The sequence below is a fragment of the Centruroides vittatus genome, unplaced genomic scaffold, assembly GCF_030686945.1.
Source record: "Centruroides vittatus isolate TY-2023 unplaced genomic scaffold, ASM3068694v2 scaffold_386, whole genome shotgun sequence".
Lineage (NCBI taxonomy): Eukaryota > Metazoa > Arthropoda > Arachnida > Scorpiones > Buthidae > Centruroides > Centruroides vittatus.
Genome location: NW_027122706.1, coordinates 600,774 through 627,983, shown reverse-complemented (window position 1 = coordinate 627,983; position 27,210 = coordinate 600,774). Strand labels below are relative to the sequence as shown.

Sequence of the window (27,210 nt, the reverse complement as noted above, 5' to 3'; positions counted from 1 at the left end):
GAGTATCTTTAACAGGAGGAAGCTGACGAAAATCACCAAACAAATAGATAAAGAATCCACCAAAAGGCTCATCTTTCTCGGGGTTTATCTCTCTCAATCTTCTCTCGATCATGTAAAGCATTCTTGCACCAATCATTGACATTTCATCGATGATGATGAATTTGAGCGACTTCATCTCAATCTGGAATCTCTGTGCAGCTTCTCCATTTAGAGATCGAAATTTCGTACTAACGATAGGAAGACTAAGGAGAGAATGGATCGTAAAGCCATCAATATTGATCGCTGCTGCTCCAAGTTTTAAAAAGAAGACTTGTTTAAACTTATTATTCTATAAAGATTCTTTATATTTGTTGTGTATCCAGTTAGCGACAACATTTACCTTTCAAAATTACCGTTTTAATGCTTGTCATGCATTCCTTGTCAACAAAATAACTCTAGAATGAGTTGTCCGATCTTGATGAAATTTTCCACGACGACTCATCATCACTCAAGGATGAACTGATTAAAATTTCAACTCTCAAAAATGATCCATACTGAAGAAAAACACCTATATCCAGTTCTACAAAAACGGATCATTTTTGAAAGTTGAAATTTTAATCAGTTCATCCTTGAGTGACGATGAGTCGTCGTAGAAAATTTCATCAAGATCGGACAACTCATTCCAGAGTTATTCTGCGGACAAGGAATGCACGAAGTCAAGTATTAGTCGTCACTACGTTCCGACAATTAAATTTCTTGAAAATATACTTTTTAAATGCGAAACATATTTGATTTTTCAACCATGTTATTACAGTAGACTCTTGCTAATCCGGCCATTCCTCGCACAAACGGACGACAGATTAGCGAGACTACCGGATTACAGTCCTAAAGCCTGCATAAAGACATTAAATGACGTGACCTGGGGGTATTCCGGATAATTGAGAGGACTAATTATTAAGGCAATAAAATTATTTAAACATGTTCATATTTTTACTAAAGGAATTATTTTAAATAAGGAATTAAATAATTAATTCAAAGCTTAAAAAAATTATATTACAGATATATAAAAATATAAATTTAATTATAGAGGAAATTTCTAAACTTTTTGTATTTCTACACTTGTTTTACATTCACAATACTGTATACAATTATTGATTAATCAATCTGTATTTTATTATTAAAATATGTACAATATTTCTACAAGAATTCTAATTGAATTCCTAGAAATTTATCATTGAAAATGTGATATCGAGGTTATCTCATTCTACTTTTAACTGCAGGAGAATTATGTAAATAGTGTACAAAGTCCAAACTCCTTAGACAAATGTTTGCAGTCACATTTCTAAAAACAAGTGAATCTTTTATTAAGAAATTTTTTAAAATAAACTTTTGATAAAGTATATGAAACCCTCTGAACAAACTAAATATAAACACACAGTATATCAAATTTTAATAAATTTCTAAGAATCAATTAAATATAGTGAAACAATTTCTAAATAGGATAACACTAATTAATTATGTAATTTCTCATATTTTTCTGTTTCTACCTGAAATTTTAGCTGCAATTTTTCTAGTTTTGTCAGAGTTTTGATATTATTGCACAGACGAAGTATGGTGTAAAATAATATAACCCGTTTTTAAATTTTAAATTACTTAAAATAATAGAAAAGAACATTAAATGGTTATTTTTAACTCCCTTAAAATTAAGTATCGAATACGAATAGACCTATAATAATAATCTCGAATACAGGGACAATGGCATGAGTCTATCAAATGCCATTCTAGTAGTATACTGTAATTGTTAACAGTAATTTTATTGTTTTTAGATATTTCAGCCTATCAACCCTTTATTTTATAATGATATCGTATACCAGCGCTGTCCAACTTATCATAGCCCGCGGGCCATATTTTCTTCACCAAACATTTCGGGGGCCAAGAAGGTTGATAAATGAAAAGTCAGTTTATGTTAATTAAAGAAATATTTTATTTATACTAAAAAGAAAACTTTAAAATATTCGTAATATATTAATGAGAACATTGTGGCCGTAATTTTCACATATTATTAATATTAAAATTATTTTATAATAGTTTAGTAACAAATTTATTCATAGTAAAATGTACTCGCGGGCCGTAAAAATAATTTGGTGGGCCGTATACGGCCCGCGAGCCGCCAGTTGGACAGCCCTGTCGTATACTATAAGATAATGTAAGCTTTATATAAAAACATTGGTAAGTGTTTGGATAGAGTGTTGTGAAGCATACGTGGTGTTGCAGACAGGTATCAGTAACCTAATCGATCGATCACTATCAATTCATTTCCTCCTGCAGTAATTTCTATTCCCAGGTCCATGCGGATGGACCGGATTGAGAAACTTCTCTAGATGAAATGAACAAGGAAGCGAGGACTCAGCTCAATGTTTTAAAGATTCCAAGATATAAATAATTTTGACCAGCAGTTACTTATTATGACATAGCCATAATGCCGGCTGCAATTTTTAATCGTATTTTAATTTAAAAAATCACACGACGTCAGTTCAGACCGGAAGTTTGTATATAGTTAAGCGGTGGTTCAGGCCTTTAAGATTCCCATATCTGGTCTCGATTTTCATCTATCTAACTTCGTTCTCGAGATTAAGGAAAAACGGACATACAGACAAAAAACAGAGAGAATCTATATTGAAAACTGTAATTTGAAAATTGCAGCCCAATTATATGGAATGACAATAACGTTGTTACACTAGGCACCAATTAAACCAAATGCCGAAATGTAAGAACTATATCCGAGAACATTAGCACAACATCGATGTCCCACAGCTTAGACTAAAAAGAGACTATACACGTTGACCACGTTGCTAATCAAATTTGATCAGCGCAGACGTAGTCAACGTTAGGATCAGACAGAAGTGGCACTGGCCAATCGTACGCTGTTTTTTCCTATTAACGATGCATTGTAAACGCCTGGCATCTTTTTTGCCACTTAAACTTGTATCATTGTTGGGGATTTTGCAATCAGTAGTTAACAGCATTCTCGTCGTTACCGTGGCCACAGGAACAAGACTAATAGCTCCTGAGGATGATAAACAAGCAAGAATGTGCTGGAATCTTCATGGAAAACAAGATAAGCAGATTTACTGATTTTTAAGAAAATGGCACTGGCCAGGGAAGAATGATAAATAGAGGAAATGTGCATAGAGCTTTGGAGCAAATGCTCTGATCATTGCTCCGGCTCCAGTTCCACTCCAGCTTAATTTTCTGGCTCCGGCTCAAGCTTAACATTTAATTTTTAAGTGCATTGTTCCAGATAGCAGTAGAACATCCAAGCAATTTTATTTTCTTAATTTATTTTTAGCATTTTTTTTCTTCTTTTATATAAAGAATAGAAGTAGATCTTTTGGTCACATAACCACAGTGTCCACAAACTGGCTCGCGAGCTACATGTTGTTCTTCTAGACTCTTACTACTACTTATAAAGGTGCAAACAGGCTCGAGGGATTATGGCGTAAGGACGCAGGCATTCTTGTGTGCTCTAAATGTAAACTATGTGTTCTGACCTTTCATGAATACATTTTTATTGATACGCACGCATGTGTCACATCGCACCATTTTCACCAAAAAAAAAAAAAAATAAATATCGGAAACAGTGATAATAAGTTGTCTGTCGCTGTTGCCTTTGTAGTGATTAATTCACCGAAAAGAAGTGAGCAAAAACAAAACAAACAAGACAGTTTACTTCAGTTTTCACTATTTGTGCAGTCCTATTTTTTTCGCGATCTCGTTCCACGCCTTTTTTTAGAACAGTAATACATGTTCGGATCGCGTAATACGCGGTATTTTTCGTAAATGTCTATTACAATAGACTTGCTAAGTTTTGTAGCTTGCATTATTTTGAGTTTGACTAATTAGGTCCTTATTGTTTAGATTGAAGTTAATGACAGACGTTGGACGAAAGAAAAAGAACAAACGAGCTGGATTCTGGAGTTCCGACTTTGATGCACTTCCTCTATGTATATAACTTTTATCATGACAAAGCTTGGTACTCCTGACATATAACAATATGTAATTTTAATATTATTCTCAGATATATTAAATTATAATTAAAGTGAAGGAAATCACAGAAAAGAGAATAAGATACCAATAAACAATTTATTAAATACTACTTAATTCACTAGTTATTTACCATCATTACCCCTGCGTTCGATCGACGTGATTCAGTCTGTTTTTACAATTGTTAACTTATCTTAGAAAGGATATAACAGTATTTAAACATATAAACAAAAAATTCACATTGTAACATTATTATTATTTAAAAGTTACTAAAATATTGTCCCTATTACGATATTATTGATTACAGTTGATATAAATTAATTTTCCTTAATACTGAAAAATAAACAGGTTATGTCAGGAATATATCCTTGGTACTATGTCAGAATTATAAGTTGTTAGAGAACTTTTGATTAGATTCGCAAAATTTTTTAAATGTTTGCAAAGTAAAAAGCTCAAGATTTTATAGTAAATAGCTAAAGAATTTAACACAAGTCCCCCAAAAGAAAATAGGTCTACAGTTGGCTCCAAGAATTTTTCAAAGAATATATGGTCCGAGCTCTGAATCCAAATCCCTGAATGTGTATTCGAGAGCTGCAAAAATGCAATTTGCACAGATGCCTAAAATTCAATGTGGGACTATTTATTGACTGTTCAGTTTCGAACTCATAATGAACTCCAATCAAAGAAAGAAAAAATTCACACTTTCATTACAATTATTCAGTCATTTTGCATCTGATAAATATGAAAGCCTATGGTGCGAATTTTCATACCCAAAATTTTGGATGCTTTAGTTTCACAATTATTATTGTATACTTAATTTGTATGTATAGAAAACATTAAAAATGGAGTTTTGTAAGGGCGGTGGAAATTTTGCATAGTTTTAGGCTTTTCTCGGTTAATTTTAGGAATTTATTATGGACAAGCTCGGCTGTAATTATGGACAAGCAACCTTTTAATTCATTACAATCTTCACAGACGTTATTTATGAGATCAAACGGATTTGAACCACCTGTTATTTTTTTAAAGAATTTTATTATAGAATTTAAAAAAAACATTGAAAACAGTGTCTTGATATCGCCAAATGGCGATATAACAAAGATTCTTACAATAAATTGTCATATCTGGCAATTTACCCTGTTCCCACCATTCCCGTAATGGCCAAGAAACGAAATGCTCATGCCCATAAAAAGTCAACTTCTATATTCAGCTCCATCCAAGACTGAAAATTCGGGCTTAATCCAGTAATGTGAACTTCCATTCTTGCTTCATTCCATCCATTTTTGGATAATGTCAGCTTTATCCGCTTGGACATAGTTCAAAATTAATTGTTACTTGCTTTAACCTAAAGACTTTGATAAAGCTAGCATTAACCGGTTAATCCTAGCTTTATCCGATTCATGGATTTTAGCTGTAACATATATAAGCCTATATATTTTTATTTCTATATACATTTTCAATATTTGCTAAGAAACATTTTAGTCATATAAAAATAGTGCATATATTTCAAATAGCCTCAATCACTTATTAAATCTATATTTTAAAAAAAATTTCAGCAACGAGTTGCTTAACTTTCCCGGCAACATTTGGTGGCGCCATTTGTTATTATATTTTATTTTAAAAGCTTTTTATATTTTTAATTATTGTAAAATGGCAAATAACTTAATTTTCAGGGTAGGGTTGGGTTTTATAAAAAAAAAAAAAAAAAAAAAAATGTAAATGCTAATAACGAGTAAAATCATCTGACCCTACTTGAGATATGATACACAATCCATTTTATCTCTCCATCCTCTCGACTTTAATCATAAAAATTTAATTGCATCAATCCCTCTAATATACAAAACTCCCTGCAAAATTTCAGAAATTTTTGACAAAAAGCAGAGGAGTTATTAAACTTCAAACATGGTGAACAAAATTGTGCTCCCTCCACACGCAATAACATCCAAAGATACAGAAAACCCCCGATTTTTTGCGTTTCTCGATGTTTCAAGGTGTCCCGAGTCCAAAAATATAAAAATCTGGGGGGTGGGAATAATTTTTTTGAACGATTGCCTCTATTGTATATAACAGCCGAAAAGTAATTAAGATACATTGATAAATTTGATATCTATTACATTTAAAATTTATAAATTTCCGGAAAAGGCGAAAAAATATAAATGAATAGGTATTAATCAACCATAAATTTGCTAACGAATAAATGATTTTGATTTAAGAAGCTAGAATTTTCGAAAATAAATAATGCTAAATCAAGAAATAATTATTTATCTTTATGATTTATAAATAAACTCTAAATTAGTAGATAATTTAATTTGATACAAATAATTTCTAGCTGAATCTCTCAAATTGTATATTATTATAACAAAAACTTTTTCTATACATATCTTTATCCATATAAAAGTGTACTCTGAACTCTGTTGGTAAATATAGCCAAAAGACCTTTTAATCATGCCCATGTGGGTTTGGCCAGGCCACAATGGGAGCGGCAGGGCAACGAGGAACGGACCCGATATAACCCAACGGATGAACGTCCGAAAAATTCCTGGGATTTTTCGACCACCCGAATTAGATCCTGGATCCTTCAGAGAGCTAAGTTGACGCTTGAACCGTTTCTATTCTATTATATTTGTAATTGTAGACCTGTAAATTCCCACTGTCGTCCGTCCGTTCGTCTTTCCTTAATCACGAGAACGGAGTTAGATAGATGAAATTCGAGATAAGACATGGAAACCTTAGGGGCAGGAGGCTCGATTAACTATATACAAACTACCGGTTTAAAACGGAAGTCACGTTATTTCAATTCTATAATTTTCCCCTGAAAGGTGTTAGATAGATGAGCGGCACGACTCTATTGTTAAAGGAAAAGTATGATGTACAGCCCTGTACATCAAATAATTGCTCTTTATTATCATTTTATTTATTTATTTTTTTAATTCTAAATATCGTATTTAAGTTAGTTAAGTTAAAATTTCTGTCTGTAACATGAACGAAATGTAAACATTTACGATATCGACTTTATCTGTATTTCCCAATATCTTACAAGTTAGTGTTACTCTGATTGTTGATAAAACCTGTCAAAGTCATTTTATAAATATTTATTCAAAAACTAATGTTCGTTAAATTGTCATAACAATTTTCAATGCTAGAGTGACCAAAGTAATCAAAAAAATACTTCGTAAGGAACTGTTATATACCATCAATCAGTCTCAAAGGAATCGTAATGGATCATTACAAAATTTATATTAAAAATTCCAAATTAATTATGAAAATATTTATCTTATTTTCCATATTGCAGATGACATTAACTAATGATGGCAAGTATTTATTTATTTATTTTTTACATAGAGTATTTAATTTTAAGCAATTTTATGAAATTTCTAAAATGATAAATGATACTTTTCTCTGTCAGAATTTCATGCAACTTCTCGTGGAAATGCAAATAAATTAGTTGATGAAATAATCAGAAAAACATTGGATGATTTCGGTAATGAAATTGAACCATGTGAACTACCTAGTTTCCGATCCTCTTTCAACAGAAGAATGTTCTTCGTAAATTACAGAGGAGAAGTCAGTTTTAACGAAGGAAAACTTCATGGATTGAGGAATCTTCACAGGTTAGATTCAACCAATAATTATTTTACTCGTATGTAATGTACAGTACGTACATTATTGTATAATATTTCAAGTAAAATTTGTGTTTTAATATGTAGTTAAATATATATAATTAATTAACATATTAGTTATTAACTAGATTATACTTTAATATAACTGAAAACTTAATTATAATTAATAATATAAAAAAATATAATACGACGTGACAAAGTTAAAACTTTGTTTCTTGTCCTTCTTTCCCCCGTTTTACACCATCAACAGTCCTCAAGTCCTCACAGTCCCTCGGAGACGACCTTTCTTTTGAGGCTACTGCCTCCGTGAGAAAATGCAGAGTAGGTAAAGCGTCCTCTGGTGTTGTCGCCACAGTAAAATATTACATTTTGAGTAAAAAATTATAAAAAAAGGTCGTCTCCGAGGGACTGCGAGGACTTGAGGACTGTTGATGGTGTAAAACGGCGGAAAGAAGGACAAGAAACAAAGTTTTAACTTTGTCACGTCGTATTATATATTTTTAATATTATTAAATGTAATAACGCCGGCCATGTTTTTTGTAATTTTTTACTCTTAATTATAATTATTGACAAAGTTATAATAGTATATTATGAATATTGTCTATAAAAATCTTGAAAAGCTAGGAATTAGATTATAAAAATCAATTTGTAAGTTATGTTTATTTATTTTAATTTATATACAGTTGAACCTCCAATAACGGCCACGTCTAAATATAGTCGTTTTTTCAGGAAATTTTTTCGACAAAAATGCATAAAAAATAACCTCCAAATAATGGTCATTTTTATCTTTTCATTAGTAACCGTTAAGAGGTTTGAATGTAGGTTACACACACACACACACACACAAACACACACACAAACACACACACACACACTCACCTACAGTATATATATATACTGTATATATACTATGTATATACTGTATGTATATACTATATATATATATATATATATATATATAGCCTATATATGCAGGTAGTACACAAGCATTATACATATAATGAATATGTAAATCGTTTTGTTAAGAAGAAAATACTTATGAAATAAAAATTTCTGAATTACTGAGTTAAATCTTAAGTTATTAAAATTATTTTTTATAAATATATTTTCTTAAATATATTTGTAAATGAATGATTTTGAATTATCACCAGGGATGTACAGTACCTAAGCAACAACAGATCTTTCCCCTGTACCAAATAATGATACATGTAAAAATGTGAGCCACTATGTTGTACAGTCGCAACGTGAGGCCCTAAACTGCAGCTTGTTTAACTTATTATATTTTAAAATATAGTGATAAATATTTGTTATATTTTATTCAGAGGACAGAAAGTTTTTAAAAACTGACAACTATTTATTTATTTATATAAAAGAAATACAATACTTACACCTTACACTGTTTAACCTGTAATGATAGTTAATCTCCCAACAACGTTCACTTCACAAAGGCAACCACTGTTCAAGAAAGTTTCATTTTGAAATACAAAACAACTTCCAAACAAAGGTCATCTCAGCCGTTGTTCAGAGGTTTGATTGTGGGCCTATATTTATTTTAAAATAGTATTACTTAAATCGTAAATATAATAAAATTCAAATTTAGGATTTTAACAAACATATAAAATATCTAGAAATTAAAGTTTACTTTAATTTTTATTTATAAATAATGAATAATTCATATCGAATTTAATTAAATAAATTTTAATAGTAACTATAATTACAGTTAAATACGAAAAAGATAGAGAAAATTAAAACAGAATAAATGTAAAAAAATTATTCAATTAAGCAATTAAAACTCGTACTAGGAAATCAATTTATACTGTGATACTATAGGACTTTCATATGTAAGGTATAACACATTCGAGAATTCAGTAATATCGTGAAATTATAATACTGTTTAGATTAGACATTTATCCTAAATAAACTTCTTTGTTGATCTATATGATCAAAACATGTTGATGTTTTAATCATATAGACAGAGCTTCAGAGAGTTGAGACAGGGTCCCATGCCAGTTTCAGTGTATAATCAGTTATCAGTATGACCTTTTTCTAAAAACCATAAAAATATATGAAAATAAAATAATTAAAAATATTTTTAACCAATTATAATAAATTTTAATTTAAATTACACCACACCATGTTATTTTCTGCATAAAAGATTAAATTTCGAAGCCTCTTTATATGCCTGATTCAAATAGAAGGTGACAATACCTTCTGTGTTGGCAAGGTGTACGGATTATAATTACTATTATGTTCCAAAATTTATTAATATATTCATTAGCTCGAGATTCCTAACAAATCCAATAAATATGGCTTCATTCTGACTTGCATAATTATTTTTACGATTTGGCATTAATCAATTTATACTAAACTAGAAATTTGATACAATAGAAAAGGTTACCTTACCAACTTAGATTTGATTAATTAAGTAAACTATACGTTTAAGTTTGCTCTTCAAATTGCTAAATTGACAATGTTGTCATATTAAATTACATTCAATAATATTCAAACATATCTCATAACCTCTCGATAATTAATTTAAAATTTAGCACTTTGTAGAACACTTTAAAAGCCATTCGTATCGTAGTTTTAATCATTATTATTACTATTACAGATTTTAAATATCGTTATTAATTTATAACATATTTCATTGATAAATGAGTATGTTTACATAGAAAAAAAGTCGAAAGTTATTGCAGTAAATCTAAACATGTAAGCATTCTCTTATTTTTATAAACTAAACTTTTATCAAATTTACAAATGAATGATTTTAATGAAAGAAAATCATTGGAAGTGGTTATATCAAAATTAACATTTTTAAGGATAAAAAGGAAACATCGAATTACTTCTTCATTTATAGTAGTGATTCCCAATCTTTTTAGATTTTAAACAGATATTGTGGCACACAGTCTCACACTTTATTATTAATTACTTCCTATAACCACTCTTCAAAACTAATATGCTGATCTAGAAATGAAGCATATTTTCGCGTATAATTAATATGTTTGCTTAAAGTTATTAAAACTTAATATTGATAATTATGCAGCATTATTTATCAAAAATCATAAATTTTTGTAAAATTATAAGCTTTGGTAATCTAAGTTTAATAGTGAATATAAATTTCCATTTTTGTTTTTACTGAGAAATAATTTATAAATTTCATTATTTTTTTAAGTAAAATATATATTTTAAATTTGCATTTTATGTATTTTATTCAAGTTAAAATGTATAATACAGTACACTGTAATATCGCCACAAATTGCTCGAAAGAAATCTAAAAAATAATTTGAAAAATTATAAAAAAAATACTAAACGATTATATTTATAATAATTATATAATATATGGTGAAAATTCTGTATATTTTGAAAGGAAAAATTGAATAAAACTAAAGGAAATAATACACTAATAATGTGCCGCCATCTCTTGACAAATAGTCAAATTAATATGTACACAATTTTTGTCGTATGATTATATTTTACTATAATTAGATAATAACTTTCTTTAAGGAAAATTAAAAGAAGTTTGAGTAAGCTTTTAAGTCGAAAAAAGAGCCACATAAAACTTTCATTTTAAAACAACGCTTTTCTCAATAGTAATGTAAATTGATAATAATTCAAACTATTTACTTTGATCTTTGCCTATTCAATCTTCCATTTACTTTGTATTTGTTACCATAAATATTTTTCCAACGATGTTCTAAATTTATCTTACCGTTTGATATTTGTAAAATCGTTCAAAATATTTCAAAATTCAATATAAAAACAATAATATTTATGACTATGGATCATATCTCAAACAAAAGCAATTCATTTATGCATTGAGTGTAAGCTACTTGATATAGAGAAAATTATTACTCGATATATCAGATATATTTTGCGTATAAACGTAAATTGGATTCTTAATAGGAAATTTTCTTTTCAGTAATCAATTTCTGTTTACTAATTTAATGATCACAGAGGAAACATTTATATCAAATGCATATTTCTGTTATAGATATATAAATTTTGTATAATTTAAATAAATTAATGTGAGATTCATTTGATTGTGTGCTGAATTTATCAAATAAAACTACGCTTGAGAGATTGAACTAGTTAGATTCATAAAATCAGTTACTGTATTATAATTATATTGATACAAAGAGGATACTTATTAATATTACATGTCAATGATATTAAAACATTCAATTGTAATTTAATATTGACCGAATGAAATTACACATATTCATTTATTATTTAAATAGAAACATTATATTGTTTTATAAAAATAAATCTATGTTTACAAGATATTATTATTATAATTAGTCTCCGCAAATTCTCTAATTTTGTCTTCCATCTCTTCTTTAGTCATTCCCTTTTTTTTTTTTTCCTCTTCGTTTTCCTATCCAGTATAATCTTGGTCCATATGTTTTCCTGTCTTCTTGTAATATGTACAGCACATTTCCTTATTCATTTTCAGGCCAATTTTATTGCTATCAGAACATAGGTCTTCTAATATTTGTTGCAGTTCTGTTATGTTTCGGAAAAGTATAATATCACATGCAAATCTTAAGTTTGTTAGGTATTTTGTTATATTAACTTGAATACTTTTAGAAGGGCTACTGTAAAAAAATTCAGTAATGGAGAATCGCCCTGTCAAACTTTGTTTATTTCTATTTTATTTATTTTGTTATAAATTGTTAATGTCGTTGAGGGACTATGATGGATGTTATTTTACAGTATTTATATTTCTAGTGGTGCGCTATAGTTCATGGGGCTCAAGCAAGTTTGAATCAGGGAGCCCCTTGTACATTGTTGACTTCAGACATTTTTCTTCGGGAAAATTTTTTGGGGGAATATTTTCTTATAAAAGATTGATTTGGGGTCTCAGGCAATTGTCCTTTCTGTCCATAGGTTAACGCGCCACTGTATGTACTCCCTCTCTATGTTTTTTATTTTGAAGGGAATTAATGGCATTTGATGATGGTATAAGGCAGGGGTGTCCAACCTTTTTGTTTCTCTGGGCCACATTGGAAGGAGTCATGGAGTTTTGAGCCACAAGTATATTATATATACTTGTGGTCCAAGTATATTGTGGCCCAATCCTTAAATATAGAAGTATATTTAAGGATTAACATGTCTAGATTATAGTAATACGTATTAAAACTTTATCACGAAAAAGTATATTAAAAAAATTACTTCTACAGACACACAATTTTTACTTAGAAATACTGTAGATAAATTCGTTTATTATAAAGGAGACAACAAAAATTTATTTGAAAAACACAAATATTTGTTTTATTTTGGTCTCTAATTAATAAAAAACGACGAAACACCATTTTAAAGTGCATTTTTATTTAACTAATATATTTATAAATAATATGTAGCCCAAAAAAGTAGCCAATGCGCCAAATGATATTTTTTACGCCAAACTAAAGAAAGGGTAGCCAAATCTTGCAACGCTGGAAGGAACACTAAATGAAGCTGGAGTTGTGACTCAAAGGATTATAGACCCAAATGCGCGGAAAGGAGAGAAAGGACAAAAGATAAAGAAGTGAGGAACGTTGGAAAATTAAGGGTCAATATTTGCATAACAGAAGATCTATTTAACCTTTTTCGCTACTTTTTATCTTTTGGCCTTTCTCTCCATTCCCCGAATTTGGGTCTATAATCTTTTGAGTCACAACTCCAGTTTTATTTAGTATTCCTTCCTCATTCACACATTTCCAAGTATTTGAAAATATTTCCTTTCCACTCAAAAATAAAATATGTATAAATGTTTACGGCTTTGTGAAACTTCTTTTTTGAGTTTATGCCGTTGAATTAAATAAATAAGAAAATAATAAAAATTTGTCGGTTTTGTTTACACGTTTATTGGGCCGCATTTGAACTTGCCTTGGGCCGCGGGTTGGACACCCCTGGTATAAGGTTTAATGGTATAATGGCATTTAATAATGGTTGAAGATGGCATTTGTTCATACATTTTGAAATGCTTTCTATAAAGGTTATATAGGGTATAGTGACCGCTGTTGTTCATTTTCTCTATCAATAATTTAAATGATTATGGTCTCCGGTGTTAAATTCCCTTCTAAATCAGTTTGCTCTATTAGTTCGTAAGAGTAAAAAATCTCTATAAAATTTATTAATATATTATTTTTATTCCCATCGTTACAACCATGTTTTTATTATTTATAATATTTGAAAATACTAATGAGTTTCATATTTTTTTAAACAGAGCTGGAGACTGCACTATAACAGTTACAGAAGAAAAATTAAGTCTGGACGTAAATTTATCTGTGAATGAATTGAATGTAGAATATTCAGGTAGAATGTCATTTATGGGATTAATGTCAACATTTGAATTGTCTGGAAAAATTGGAATTATTTCAGCAGACTTAACATTAGAAGCGAGAGAAGGGAAACAAGAACCTGAGTTAGAAGTCACGAAATTTAATATTTATGAATTGAATGGAGTGGAAATTCAACTTAAAAATCATAGGGCATTAAACCCTATTTTTAAATTTATAACAAAAATTTCAATGAGATTTTTCAGATCAAAAATTGAAAGTATTATAGAAAAACATTTAAGAAAACTTGTTAACGATGAAATAAAAAATATAAATATTGGTGAAGTTTTAGCTCAGACTTACGTTTAGTTAAATACTAATCAAATCTTAATAAATTATAATCTTATTAAATCTTATTAAATAGAATTATTTTAGTCGCTTATAATAAATGTTTCTTTTATCTTATTTCCATATTTTTCATGAAAATGTAACTTCATATTAATTAATATGTATTTAAGTTCTGTATAAATAAATAATTATAATCTCCAAAATTAATCTGATTGTAAATATTTATAATTAAGAAGAATATTTGATTCATAAATATCTTGCTTAAAATTATCAACAATTTAGTAAATAACATGTAAAACGATAGAAGTTCAAACCGATCGTCTACTCGCCATTCTAGACGTAGCAAACGCCATTATCGACCGTCTAGAATCGTCAGATTGCGGCGCTCGTCCGTCTGCCGTTCACGTTTGAGTACCTGATCGTATTTATTCAAAGAGTTGTGCTATCAACTGGAGTATACTTAGCCTGTTTTTAATAGGGTCTTGACAATAAATTGTCTCGTAATTTATTAAATAATTAATCGACTAATTCGTTAACAAATGAATACTATGAAACATAAATCTTAGTACATTCACCATGTAATATTTCTTATCAACGGAGGAAATCATATAGCCTATCACAGAAAAACTACTAAAATTAGCTCAGTTAATTTTACTAAATGATTTATAGATTAAATTTTTTGTTAGTTATTACTTATTTAGGATGTAATGATAAAAGTACAATTTGTTAAATTAGTAAATGTGGAAAAAATGGAGCATTTCTAAAATATTTCAATTATTTTAATTCCTTAAAGTAACAAATGCAGTTAATCATTAATATAACCAGAGATTAAATTATTAGAACGAAATATTTAATTAGTTTTATTAATATATCATATATAAATTAAAAATTATAAGATATATAATACAAAAATAATGAATACCTTAAATATTTAAAAAGAATTTTTAAATAATTAGAAAAATTCATTTACCTTATACTATTTGAATTAATAAATGCTTTATTATGAAGAAAGCATAAAAAGTAAACTATTTTTCCTGATTGAAAAATTTACAAAATCAAAAATGATCTATTTATTCTGAAATAAATAAAACAATTTTATATAAAAGAGCTTGTTATATTGAAATTAAACCTAATTTTCTTTGCAAAATATATGCGAATTAAACAAAACTTTTCACATCTGAAGCTTTATTTATCTTTTAATTTTCTCAATAAGAAAATAATTTATATTGAATTTTTTCCCGATTGTTTTAAACTTATTTATTTTATTTATCAGTACAAGGTAAATACTTATCTGTATGGGCAAAACAACAACAATAAAAACAGAATATTATACACAACAGATTAAGTCTTAAATTGACTTATTTCTTTTTCAATTTTGGCTCTTTTCTCTCCGTGAGCATTAAGAAGACTTTTTTTTAGGACCATCGTAAGTTCGACCAGGCCCACAATGGGGACGGTTGTGTGACGAGAGATGATGCCAAACATATCCGTGACACACCGCTCATGAAAAATTCCTGTAGAATGAGCAATTCTACCAGAATTTTTCGCCCGGATTCGATCCCGGGTTCCCCCCCCCCAACAGAAGGCCTAGTTGCCTTGTGTATTTCTCCGTCGTTTTAAATTAATTTAATACATTCATAAATATAATTTATTTTAAATACAAAAACTTTTAAATATATCGTTATTTACTTTCTTCAAAATTTATATTTATATTAAAATAATATAAATATAAAAAGAGTAATATTAGTAATTTTATAATAAATTTAAAAAATTGTAAAAATAGATATTTCTATTACTAAACATCATTTAATCGTAATCACTTAATTAGCATTATCCTTGACCGCTATAAATTATATAATAGTATTACGTTTTCTTTTAATTACAGTTTAATTAAAACTGTAATTAAAAGAAAATGTAATATTATTATGCTCTACCAATTTTTTCTCAGCAGAATGTTCAATTTTTATTACATTATTGTAAAGAAATGAAATTTCTTTCAATACGTTATTTCGAAAATAATTTAATAAATTTTTCAAATTTTTTTTTCTCATTTCTAAGACAAGTATAAATCTAGAATGGCTGGCATTTCTGAATGATGATATAGAAATTATCTCAAATTTTGAACATATAATAATAAAGGAAACTAAAGATAACGTTATTAGAGAGGTTGGGGCGCAAGTACAAACGTTAAACTTGTACGGCAAGCAGAAGTACACGTTTGACGTTTTAAGTCCAAGTAAAAGATCTTGCGGCGCTCGTTCACGACATCACGTGACTCAGTGAACGTCGCGTATTGACTCACGGAAAATTTGTTGAAAAAATGGCGGCTATGTTTAACATCGAGGGCTACCGGCAAAGGTAAATAAACAAATTAAATTGTTTAATTTATAGGATGTTTAATAACACTAAATAATTATTTTTAATTCTCTTACAGTACGATCGGACGATCGGACTACCTACATACTTTTGTCGAGGGAAGTAGTAGCTTATGTAAATTCGAAAGCAGCTCGGAAAATTAATTTTTAGAAAATTTACAAACGTATTACGCTGTTAATGGTGGAAGATGCCGTGGAAGAACAAACCTACCTTAATATAAGCTATTATGAAGACAAATACTGTATATGTAAATTCTATAGGCACTTCACTTGCTAAAAAATTGAATAATTAAATAATTTTGGATTAAAATCGTGTTTCTTTACAATATTATTCGTAAATGCTTAAATTATCATTATTTTAATAAAATACGTCATAATTTTAACCCCAAACACAAAAAAGTGAAGAAGTTCAAGCCGATCGTCTACTCGCCATTATAGACGTAGCAAACGCCATTATCGACCATCTAGAATTGCCAGATGGCGGTGCTCGTCCGTCCGCCGTTCACGTTTTGGGCTGAATACGTGCGCCTCAACCTCTCTATTATATATGGGGATGATATTGTAATAATTTATTCTCATATAAAACCCAAAATTCTTCGAGACAATCTAAATTAAATAATTACATTGAAATGAATAAGTTAAAAATAAATAGTAGTAAGACAAAATTTCTTTGTATTGCAAATAGAAATTAAATTGTTAATACGGATTAACGAGGATAAAATTAGCAAAGTAACTGAGATAAAGTATATGAGAATAGTTATGGATGAGAACCTTTGTTAGAACAGGCAGATAGATATTATTGCCTTGTCTTTTACCAGGTTTACTGGAATAATAAAAAAGATCCAAGTTTTTTTTAGTATCACTCATTTGAAGAAATTATATACATATGCTGAAGCAAAAATAAGATACGGAATAACTGTCTGGGGTACTATATCCAATTACTATATATAAAAAAAGTTTTACTGGTGAGCCATAGTTTCATTAAAGGTAGTAAGGAACATAGTTACCTTGGAAATGCAATTCAAAAATATCATAACGTTTCTATTTGAAATATCCGAAAGATTTGTGGTTACTCTATCCCTGCGGTAAAGTTCACGGTGGGAAAATCATCATCGATATTCCAAATGAAATCCATTGGAGCTGTATTTATCTTTGTGTCCATGGCGTTCAAATTAAGTAATGAATCCTGGGAAATAACGAGTTACAGTGTATTTTAATATAACGTTAAAAATGTTGTTTCTTTGTAGCTTTGTTCATTTTATTTTCGGTTTAATATTTGTTGATTGTTACATATACTAGTAGTTTTTCTTTCTTGTTTGTAGACACTTGAAAAAGAACAACTGGTCACAGTGTCTTTCTTTATAAAATAAAAATGAAAAAATAAAGAACAAGCAGATAAACACCTGTTTTAACATAAAGTTATGATAACAAGAGCTTCCCAAGGGCTTCTGGGTTCGAATTCTTGATTAATTTGATCCTCTATTACCCTTGATATGTATCCTTCTTGACCTATAGAATGTATAACGTGTCTTTAAATCACTAGATAATGTGTGATTGTTTTCCATACATTTGTAATTGGCATATAATTGGTGTACACGTCCTTGGAGTTTTGCAGTTGCACTCCTAATTTCGCTCCTCACTTTTGTGTTTGGACCAGAGCAAAGGAAAGCTGGACATTTATCTATAACTCTTCCGAAGAGGCTCGAAGCTTTCTCCAGAATTGTTTCTTCCAGAGGCTCAATGTCCACCTCAAGCTGTCTTGTGGTTTATCCATCTTGAATTTACAAGTCCATTGATGAAACAGAGGGTTTCATCTTATTTGAGACGTTCTAAAGAACACGAGTAGTACCCGGACCTAACTGTTGCTACCCCTTGACCAGCCAACGAGAGTTTAAGAAGTAGTGATCTTGTTAGATCACTATTTCTTAAACTCTTGTTGGCTGGTCAAGGGGTAGCAACAGTTAGGTCCAGTTTGGCCCTTTTGCCTAGGAGAATCTATCCAAAGGATTTGTTTCCGAATCTCTCGACACAGATGGAAGCAAGTGGTTGGCTGGCGAAACAGAGGAAAACCACCTATCTTGCTTAATTAATTAAAGCCGAATGGACAACCCCAGATACCTTGTGACAACACTTGCCTTTGAACCCGATGACTTGCTAGAGACTCAAACAAAATAACAAAATAATTGAGTAATACAATGAAAACAGTACATAACATTGCAACTCTAGCATATTAAAAGTATGTAAATAAAAGACCTCTCATGCAAGAAACTAACAAAAACCCAAAAAATCCGATCAAAAACGGCGAAAATATGATTAAAATAATAAAATATGTTAATTAAAAACAATGAAAATTCCAACAATTAAACCCCCCTACAATGAAAATTTTAAGTGCAGGTGCAACAGAGAAATAAATAAATCCGTTAAAGTACGTTACCCATAGTTGTAAAATACGTTGGAAAAAAACCGTCAGAATCGCGGGAAAAGCCGTTAAGACCGTTGTAACGGACTATAACGATCAAAATTTGAAAATTTTCCATGCTAATCCTATGGGAATAAACAAAACCCCTGTAACTACTTTAAAAAGTTTATCCCCTTTAATAAAACTTGTAAACAAGGTACAACCCTTTAGTACCTACGTGACGCCTTTTACGGGGCCCCCCGAAATTCAACCCCCGTCTGCTAGGTCTAGCCAAAGTTGCGGATTTTCCGAGATCCCTAACTCCCCCCAATTAGCCTAATTATGAAAATGAGATATCAAACTGACCGGACTAACGTGTCCTAAGAGAAGGTGTCCATGGCGTTCACGTAATCCAAAATTTTTCGCACAAAATTACACAAAATCCATAGCCCCAGAAAGTATTACTTTACTCTCCAAACAACTTTAAAGGGGTCCCATCAATTGCTAAAGTTGTTCGACGACCTAATCTCGGTAATTTTATTGCTTCAAACCTATTTTAATTTGTAAATTGTCTGGCACGGTTAACGGACTTTTGGGCTACTCTATATAGTTAATGAAAATCAAATAAATAAATAAACATAACAAAATTGAAATAAGTATATTAAATTGTCTTATGTAAATCTCTCCTTTCTTTCTTTGTAACATTATATATATAAACATACTGTATACATAGCCTATATATTATATAACTAGAGAAGGAACATCATGTAAAATATGTAAGTTATATATATATAACTTACACACATATAATTTATATTATATATTATTAATTAAGTTTATATATAAAGTTATATAAAATTATATAATATGCAGTATATTAAACAAATTAAACTTTAAATACAAAGGAGTACAAAGGACTTTAAATTCATATAGCATACATTTTAAAAATTTGTATATATAACTTATTCATATACATTTACAATGAACTTAAGAAATTTCTATTAACTTCAAGAAATATTGTAATCTAAATGCAAAAACAAATAATTAATTTATAAAGATATATATATTATATTATATTTTCTGTGTAAATTCAAAATAAAAAAAACTAAATTAAAGAAAAATAAAAACATTTTTAACTTTAATATGAGTCAATTTTAACTTCAGCCATTTTAACATCAAGTCAAAATTATCAGCCAAGAATTTCCTTATATAATATTTTTCCTCAATTTAAGCTATTACATTATTTTGAGTAAAAGAAGAAGAAGGAAAAAAAAAACAATAAAATCTCGTATACGGTTTGAGAATTATGTTTCAATTATTTGAAAATTATACGTAAGTATTAAATTCACCAATCAGAACCGTTTCTGTTAATACGCACGCAACTCGATCTGCGTGCATTTTACTGTTGCTGTTATTCTCTATCGTCGAGTGTAAAGTACGGGTCAGATGTACAGGATATCCTCGTTCAGTAAGTTGCTTCATTTTTTTTTCTTTAAAATAATATTACCGTTTTTGTTATAAATATTCTATTAATCTTCCAAATTTATAATGTATTTATAATTAATGAATTTAAGGTAATTAAAACATAAACTTGCCATGACTTTCGTCTGTCTGACACTTTTACTTATGTACAAATTAAATTAAAATAAATTTAGTTTAAAACCGAAAACATTTTAAGAAATTCTTTTAAATAATAGGTTAATTATCTTTAAATCTACGTGCGTTATTTTAAACTCTTATATTTAGTAAATTGTATTAAATTTAATATATAGAGTTACACTTTATTGTCTTCTCGCAAGGCCAGACAAACGACACTGTGCACTTTTATTTTTTGAAACTGCTAAGGAAAGTAAAATACTTGTTTACAATTGTTTCTAAATATTTCTTTAGTGAAATTGTAGACTGTTGAAAATGTCGATAAGTATCTCTTTTTGTTCAGCATTTCGCAATTTAGTAACATTGAATTCTCACGCTCGATCCTAATCGGGAATTGTCAGCTATGCTCTAATTGTCGTATAAGTGATATAATTATGTAGGATATAAACAACATAACAGAGAATATAAGCTAATTTAATATAACAATATACTCATAAATTAATTTCTCCTTGTCTTTTGCATACATTTACACAATAAGAATGCAAATTTAATAATTATTTTATTAAGAAAATAAGAATTGTAGGGCAACGATCCCGTTATTTTATCCTGTATCATGTTTAGCTTGATTTCCAAAACTTACTATTTACCATATCTCTACGGTGAACGTGTTTAACGAAATGGCCTATTTTTAATTTAATTCTACAATAGAATGACTTCCCGAAAGCTTATGACGTCAAATTTATCGTGCGGAGATGAATATGCATTCGTGGTATTCTGTTAAGTGTTTTGTTGAATTAATATTCGAACAAACACGATCATGTTTATAGACAGTATTAAATATCCGAATATTCTACATTCTCACGTAGCATAACCCTTTAACCCCTTACTGATAACTGAATAATATTTTAAATAACTAAGGTTCAAATGTCTTGTTTAAACTGTATTAAGTAAATATTTTGACGTTTTATTCCAGGAAAAATGTTTTTAATAAATTAACTTTTTATTTTAATTTAGTTATAAATTACTAATCTATAATTTAAGTATTCGAACGGGTTACGTTTGCAGTAACCAATAAATCTTGTTACTGGGGGGAATAAAAAGCTGGTGGAAGAAATGATTTATATGTCATTTCTTTATCTCTTTTACGAAATTTCTGAAGCTTAAAAGCTATGATAAGAATGTGCAATACATTAGCCTTTCATCCATGAAGAGCTGATCTGGTTTAAGGAAAAAGAAAAGCCATTTTGCTATGAAAACCTACTTTCATTCCAGTACATTTCGTATTTACTAGCTCGGTTAACCCTCCGTGAGTCGCTAGGAATCGTTCTCTTACTTAGGTCGCATGGGTCTGTCAGAAATAAAAATTAATTAATTTATCAATACATTTAGTTGCGAATTAAATTTTTTAGAGATAATTATAATTAATCAAATAAATTTATTATTAAATATTAAGGATCAAGTATTTTAATTTAATTTATAACAGTTTAATATACAGCAAGTCAGATATATATAACTACATTTTAAAAATATATGAGACATATATATAGTTACAGGTTACGTGAGAACTGTGTGTATATTTAAAGAAAAATTTTAATTCGATCCGGAATTTAAAATCAGTTTTAAAGATGCGATTAATATCACTTTTTAAATCATATTTATCGAATAATTTAATAAATAATTTTTAAAATAAAAATTCGGTGTATACTTTGATCATTTTAAAACTACGTCTTTTGAATGGATATACTTTCAGCTCCTACGTTTTCTTCCCTAAAGGAGTTTACAAAATGAGTTCGTGAAGATTAAATTTTCAAAATTTTAAATCAAATATTTAGTTTTTAATTAGTTTAATTTCTAATTCTTAATGCAAAAGTATCAATTAACTTTTAAATTAAAAATTTTGATTTATTTGAAGTGTTTTATATGACAACTTGCATTGTAAATAAATTGTAAACACATTTAAAATTGAGTGAAAAATAATGAAATATTTAACGACTTTTTAAGTTTGTCAAATGAGTTAAAAAATCATTTTTAATCGTAGTAACCGATTCAAGTTTTGCTTCATTTGAATGGAAAATAGGAATGAAATTATAATATAAACCAAAAGAAATACCTCAAATTAAGTACAGATTATGGAGTATCCAGGTATCGTCAGGAATAGGTTTGACATAAGTATAAATACATATTAAAATATAACAAAGACAATATTTTTTCTGAAATATATTTTATTTTTTAAATTTTGGTCAAGGAAGGATAAATCCCCTCTGCTTACCTCCATACACGCCTACGGTCATATGGATATCATTATGGGTATTTTCGTTTTCAACGATTTAACTTGATTCTTGGCTGTTACAGAAAACTTTTATTTTATAAAAACTACATATAAACAAAATTTTGAAATATTGTAGGTCAGAATCTCAAATATTAAGCACATAATTGACATTGAAGTTGGCTCTGAATCAGAATAAATCTGCCTTTGATTAGTGTCTTTTTATTAGTTTGTGTTAACTAACGTTCAATATTACTTATCAAAGTTTTAAACTAATTACGTAAAATTAGGTTAAAAACTTATGAAACGTTAAGCATTAAATATGCATTTTTAACTTATATATTGAAAGTTCAATAACAAATTAGGACAATTTCTTTGAACTCATTATAGGTCATGGTTTATTTTATAGGGCGAGAACTTACCTTATAGAGGAAAGTGATCCGTATAAACTCTAAGTTGACGTTCTGAAATCAGTAAAAAGTTTCTTAAGAACAATGTACGAACGATTATTGTTTTGGAGCACAGTTTGTCTTCTTGTAATCGGTAAGTAATATTTTTATTTTCTCTAAATATATAATTTACTATTGTATACTCGGAAAAGGTAGTAATTTTCTAAGTATATCCTTATCTAATCAGAGTATAATATATTAATTTATAAAAATAAGTCTTATGTATGAATATATAGTACAGAGCCGGATTACGCAAAATACGCAATTGTATAGCATTCAAAAGCAAAAAGAGCCCACGACGGGCTGAAGTCTTTTCTTGGGTTTTAAAATAACCATTATTCCTTCTTCATCATATAATAATAAGAGTGTTCCTTACAAAGCTTAATTATTTAAAGAGTTAGTATTTATTATGCATAGGGCCTACAAATCTCTTGATCCTACTCTGTGTACAATATATATACAGTATCTTTTTGCTATTTTGATGATATATATTATCAGAATAACTTTGAAAACAGACCTAAATGTTTACTGCTATTAGGCACACAATATAATAAAATACAAACTCTTGTTTATACAATTTCAAAAAATATAATTGAAGTTTAGTAGATTTATGAAATTCTATGCTCTTTGATTGAAAGCAAGGTTAAAAAAATTAGTTTTTTTTCATATTTAATTTAAATAATAATTCGCCGATTTTAAAAACGTTTGTCACATGAATCATTTTTAATTTTTACACTGTTCTAAGACAAATTAATAATATTTAGTAGCGACTCACTACAATGAATCATAAATACGATATGTTAATTGTTCTAAAAATACTATTTTAAGAAAAAATTTAAATAAATTATGTTTTATTAAACTCTTATTAAATTCTACTTTAGAAACTTAATTTCATATTTTTATATAAGGTATGAAGAAATAATGTCTTTGAAAGTTTCGAATTCATTTGTTAAGATATTGCAAAAATAGTTCTAACCAATATAATGGGTTAAGGTTAAGCTTAGTATAACTTTGAAATTAAATAGGTTAACAGTAATACTTTCATAAATTTCAATTGATAATTAGATAATAAGCATTTAATTAGTGACTACGTAATTTCTCATGCTCGTTACTCACCAGTTTAAACCTTCATAACAAATATGTTCTCATGTAAGAGATAATGTAATAATGTAAATTAATATATAAGATCGAAAATTAATTTTGGATCTACTTTTGGGAATATTTTATGCAAAAAATTTTGTTAAGAAATGTCATTTTTAAAAGAAATATTAATCGTAAATTATTATTAACATTTTAAGCAAAATACATTATATTCTATGTAAATTATAAATATAAATTAAGTAACAAAGATTTAAATTGTTATTATGATAATAAACATCTCATTTATTAAACTTAAAGTAAATATTTTTAGTATAAAATATGTTACACGAATAAGCCATTAGGCTAATAATCGTGTAGGGTCTAATATTGTGATCTATCACAATGGATCTTGACATATTTAGAAAGTTATTTTTAATTAAAATTTATGATTGTTTAGAAAATATTAATTAGGTAAAATTCATTAAAATTTTATAAGAATATTTCACTTTTAATGACATTTTTATAGGAAAAAAGCGTGATAAATGCCTAGTGTAAATGATGGAATTAATTAAAATATATCTCAATTAGGTTACAAATTATCGTGTTTTTTTAAAATGAAATTCTTTTGTATTGGTTTATCTTTGTTTTCACTAATCTAAATAATTATAGGTTTACATAAAATTTATCTAAAGTATAATTAAATTTACCATTTAAATGTTTTCCCTGCATAAAATCATGAAAATTGAAATGAATTTCATATTGATGTTTCGCTGCAGTGATTGCTAAGAATGTTAAGAATTGTAACGTTTCACGTGTTAAGCATAAATTTCACTTTACCTTGAATAAGTGAATGAAATTGTCATCATTATATGACAAAATGCCATACACAAAGGCACATAATGACATAATGCCCTACAAAAACGATCAAAAGTGACTCCAATGAATATCAGGTCAAGTAGCGAAGGTTGGCAAATATGTCGTAACAGAATATAATATAAATTTAATTTTTTCTATTAAAATTTTAAAAAAGTGGTTTTTATTATTTAAAAAACAATCCAAGAATAATATTAACATAGGGAAAAAGTTATTTTATTTTGTATTAAGCCTATATCAGGCATTATTTTATTGTAGTATATTTATCTGTTCTTTATAATGAATCCTGACAGCAATTTAAAAATACCTGGATTTTATTGAGAACTTTCTAAATTTTGACTCAAGAGAGGTGATATAAATAATTACTGTTATTTATAATTAACCTTGGCCGTTTTCTGAATTTAGTTTAACACTATCAAAAAAAAAAAAAAAAAAAAAAAAAAAATTTCTGTATATTAGCCAAAAATGAAAGCTAAAAAGTACATTATATAATTACTTAGTTGGCATCAGTAATGAAATATCCGACGCTACAACTATATGTAAGTGTATTTTTAAGATTTCATATCGTGAGTCACCTCATTTTTATATTATTATTATAGCTTTAATAAAATGAATCATTATTTTAACAATCAACGGATATTACAGTACGTTCATTATCTGCGAATTTTTAATACACTCGAACCTCCAATACCGGCTACTTTTAAACAGTGGCCATTTTTTAGGAACAGTTTTTTCAACAAAAATGCATACAAAATAACCTCTAAATAACGGTCACCTCCGAACAATAGCCTTTCTTTATGTTCTCGTCGGTGTTCGTTGTTCAGGGGTTTGACTATTTATTCAATTTTAATCATTTCATAGCTCTTTATAACATAACTCATTTCTATATAATGATTTTCCTTTATAGTGAATAAAATTTTGAATTTATGTATTATAGTAAAAATTGTTTAATAAATGATATAAATTATAAAATAATATGTTTAATATACGTATTAGAATTCTTACATAAATTATTTATCATTCTTGCAGGTAAAACAAGCTGTGATAGTGTAAAACAGGCAAATAATTATTTGGACAATGTTTTGTCTTCAAAACTTAAAAGATCTGATCAAATAAAGAATATAAAATTACCAGAATTTGATACGGAATCTAGAGATCGAATCCTCTTCATCACCAGTAGAGTAAGAACATCATATTCAAAGGGTGATCTTCACAATTTGGAAAATGTTGTTCGACTGGGTGATTGCCTTCCACATTCTACTGTTGTTGCAAAGTCTGTTGAGTGTACCCTGCAATTCAAACATCTCCGTGCCGAATATCAAGCCTCTTTAAAATATGGAAGACTTCCAAAGATTCCTATAAGAGCCAAAGCTCTAATGAAACCCATAGATGCAAAAATAGAAGTGGAATCACGTGTGCCAAGAAATATTCCCGAACTAATTAAATTTCAACTGATTACGCCTATTGAAATAGACGTTTCTTATAAAGGAATGGGTTTTCTTAATAGGTATCTTAGAATACTGAAGAATGACTTTGTAGAGAAAATGAGAAACCATCTTTATGCCGCCATTAATAACGATTTCAAAGCTGAACTAAAGAAAAGTCTTTCGCTCGTTGATTTAAAATTATAAGAATTATTCGGTACTTATGTTACAGAAATATAAAATTCATTAATATTTTATAACAATATAACACTTAAATTTTTGGAAATCCTTAATTACATTTTTCAAAACAAACTCTACACTTTATGTATATATTTATATTTAAGTAATAAAATAAGACATTGAATATCTACAGTAAAATATTAGTTTGTTTTTCCTTTTACAAATATCACACGAAACAAATAAACTATAAAAGGAACTATTCAAAATAACAATTTTTAATGATATTTTATTCTACAGTTTTTTCAAGCCAGAAACGATTGG

The 27,210-nt window shown here is 28.4% G+C and overlaps 3 protein-coding genes across 4 annotated transcripts in view; all 3 read left to right on the top strand.

Annotated features, from left to right (window-relative positions):
- The window catches only part of LOC136988866 (uncharacterized), a 539,116-nt gene that overhangs the window by 465,004 nt on the left and 46,902 nt on the right, over window positions 1-27,210 (top strand). The gene's annotated exons all lie outside the window — the stretch shown is intronic.
- Window positions 7,408-14,455, top strand: LOC136988704 (uncharacterized). The gene is made up of 2 exons (XM_067286645.1): window positions 7,408-7,631; window positions 13,849-14,455. The coding sequence occupies exons 1-2, from the start codon at window positions 7,558-7,560 to the stop codon at window positions 14,267-14,269; spliced, it is 495 nt and encodes a 164-aa protein (XP_067142746.1). The 5' UTR covers window positions 7,408-7,557; the 3' UTR covers window positions 14,270-14,455.
- LOC136988757 (uncharacterized) lies at window positions 20,345-27,081 on the top strand. 2 transcript variants are annotated; one of them, XM_067286722.1, is made up of 3 exons: window positions 20,345-20,489; window positions 23,293-23,426; window positions 26,315-27,081. In XM_067286722.1, the coding sequence occupies exons 2-3, from the start codon at window positions 23,378-23,380 to the stop codon at window positions 26,914-26,916; spliced, it is 651 nt and encodes a 216-aa protein (XP_067142823.1). In that variant the 5' UTR covers window positions 20,345-20,489; window positions 23,293-23,377; the 3' UTR covers window positions 26,917-27,081. The 2 variants fall into 2 exon arrangements, with proteins under 2 accessions (XP_067142823.1, XP_067142824.1); XM_067286723.1 differs by having other exon boundaries at window positions 20,382-20,489; window positions 23,274-23,426.

Excerpts from the sequence above, each read along its gene's own strand:
- LOC136988704 (XM_067286645.1), top strand. The coding sequence starts at position 7,558 with ATGTTCTTCGTAAATTACAGAGGAGAAGTCAGTTTTAACGAAGGAAAA. Across the intron at positions 7,632-13,848 it reads GGATTGAGGAATCTTCACAG|AGCTGGAGACTGCACTATAA; the intron begins GTTAGATTCAAC and ends TTTTTTAAACAG.
- LOC136988757 (XM_067286722.1), top strand. The coding sequence starts at position 23,378 with ATGTACGAACGATTATTGTTTTGGAGCACAGTTTGTCTTCTTGTAATC. Across the intron at positions 23,427-26,314 it reads AGTTTGTCTTCTTGTAATCG|GTAAAACAAGCTGTGATAGT; the intron begins GTAAGTAATATT and ends TCATTCTTGCAG.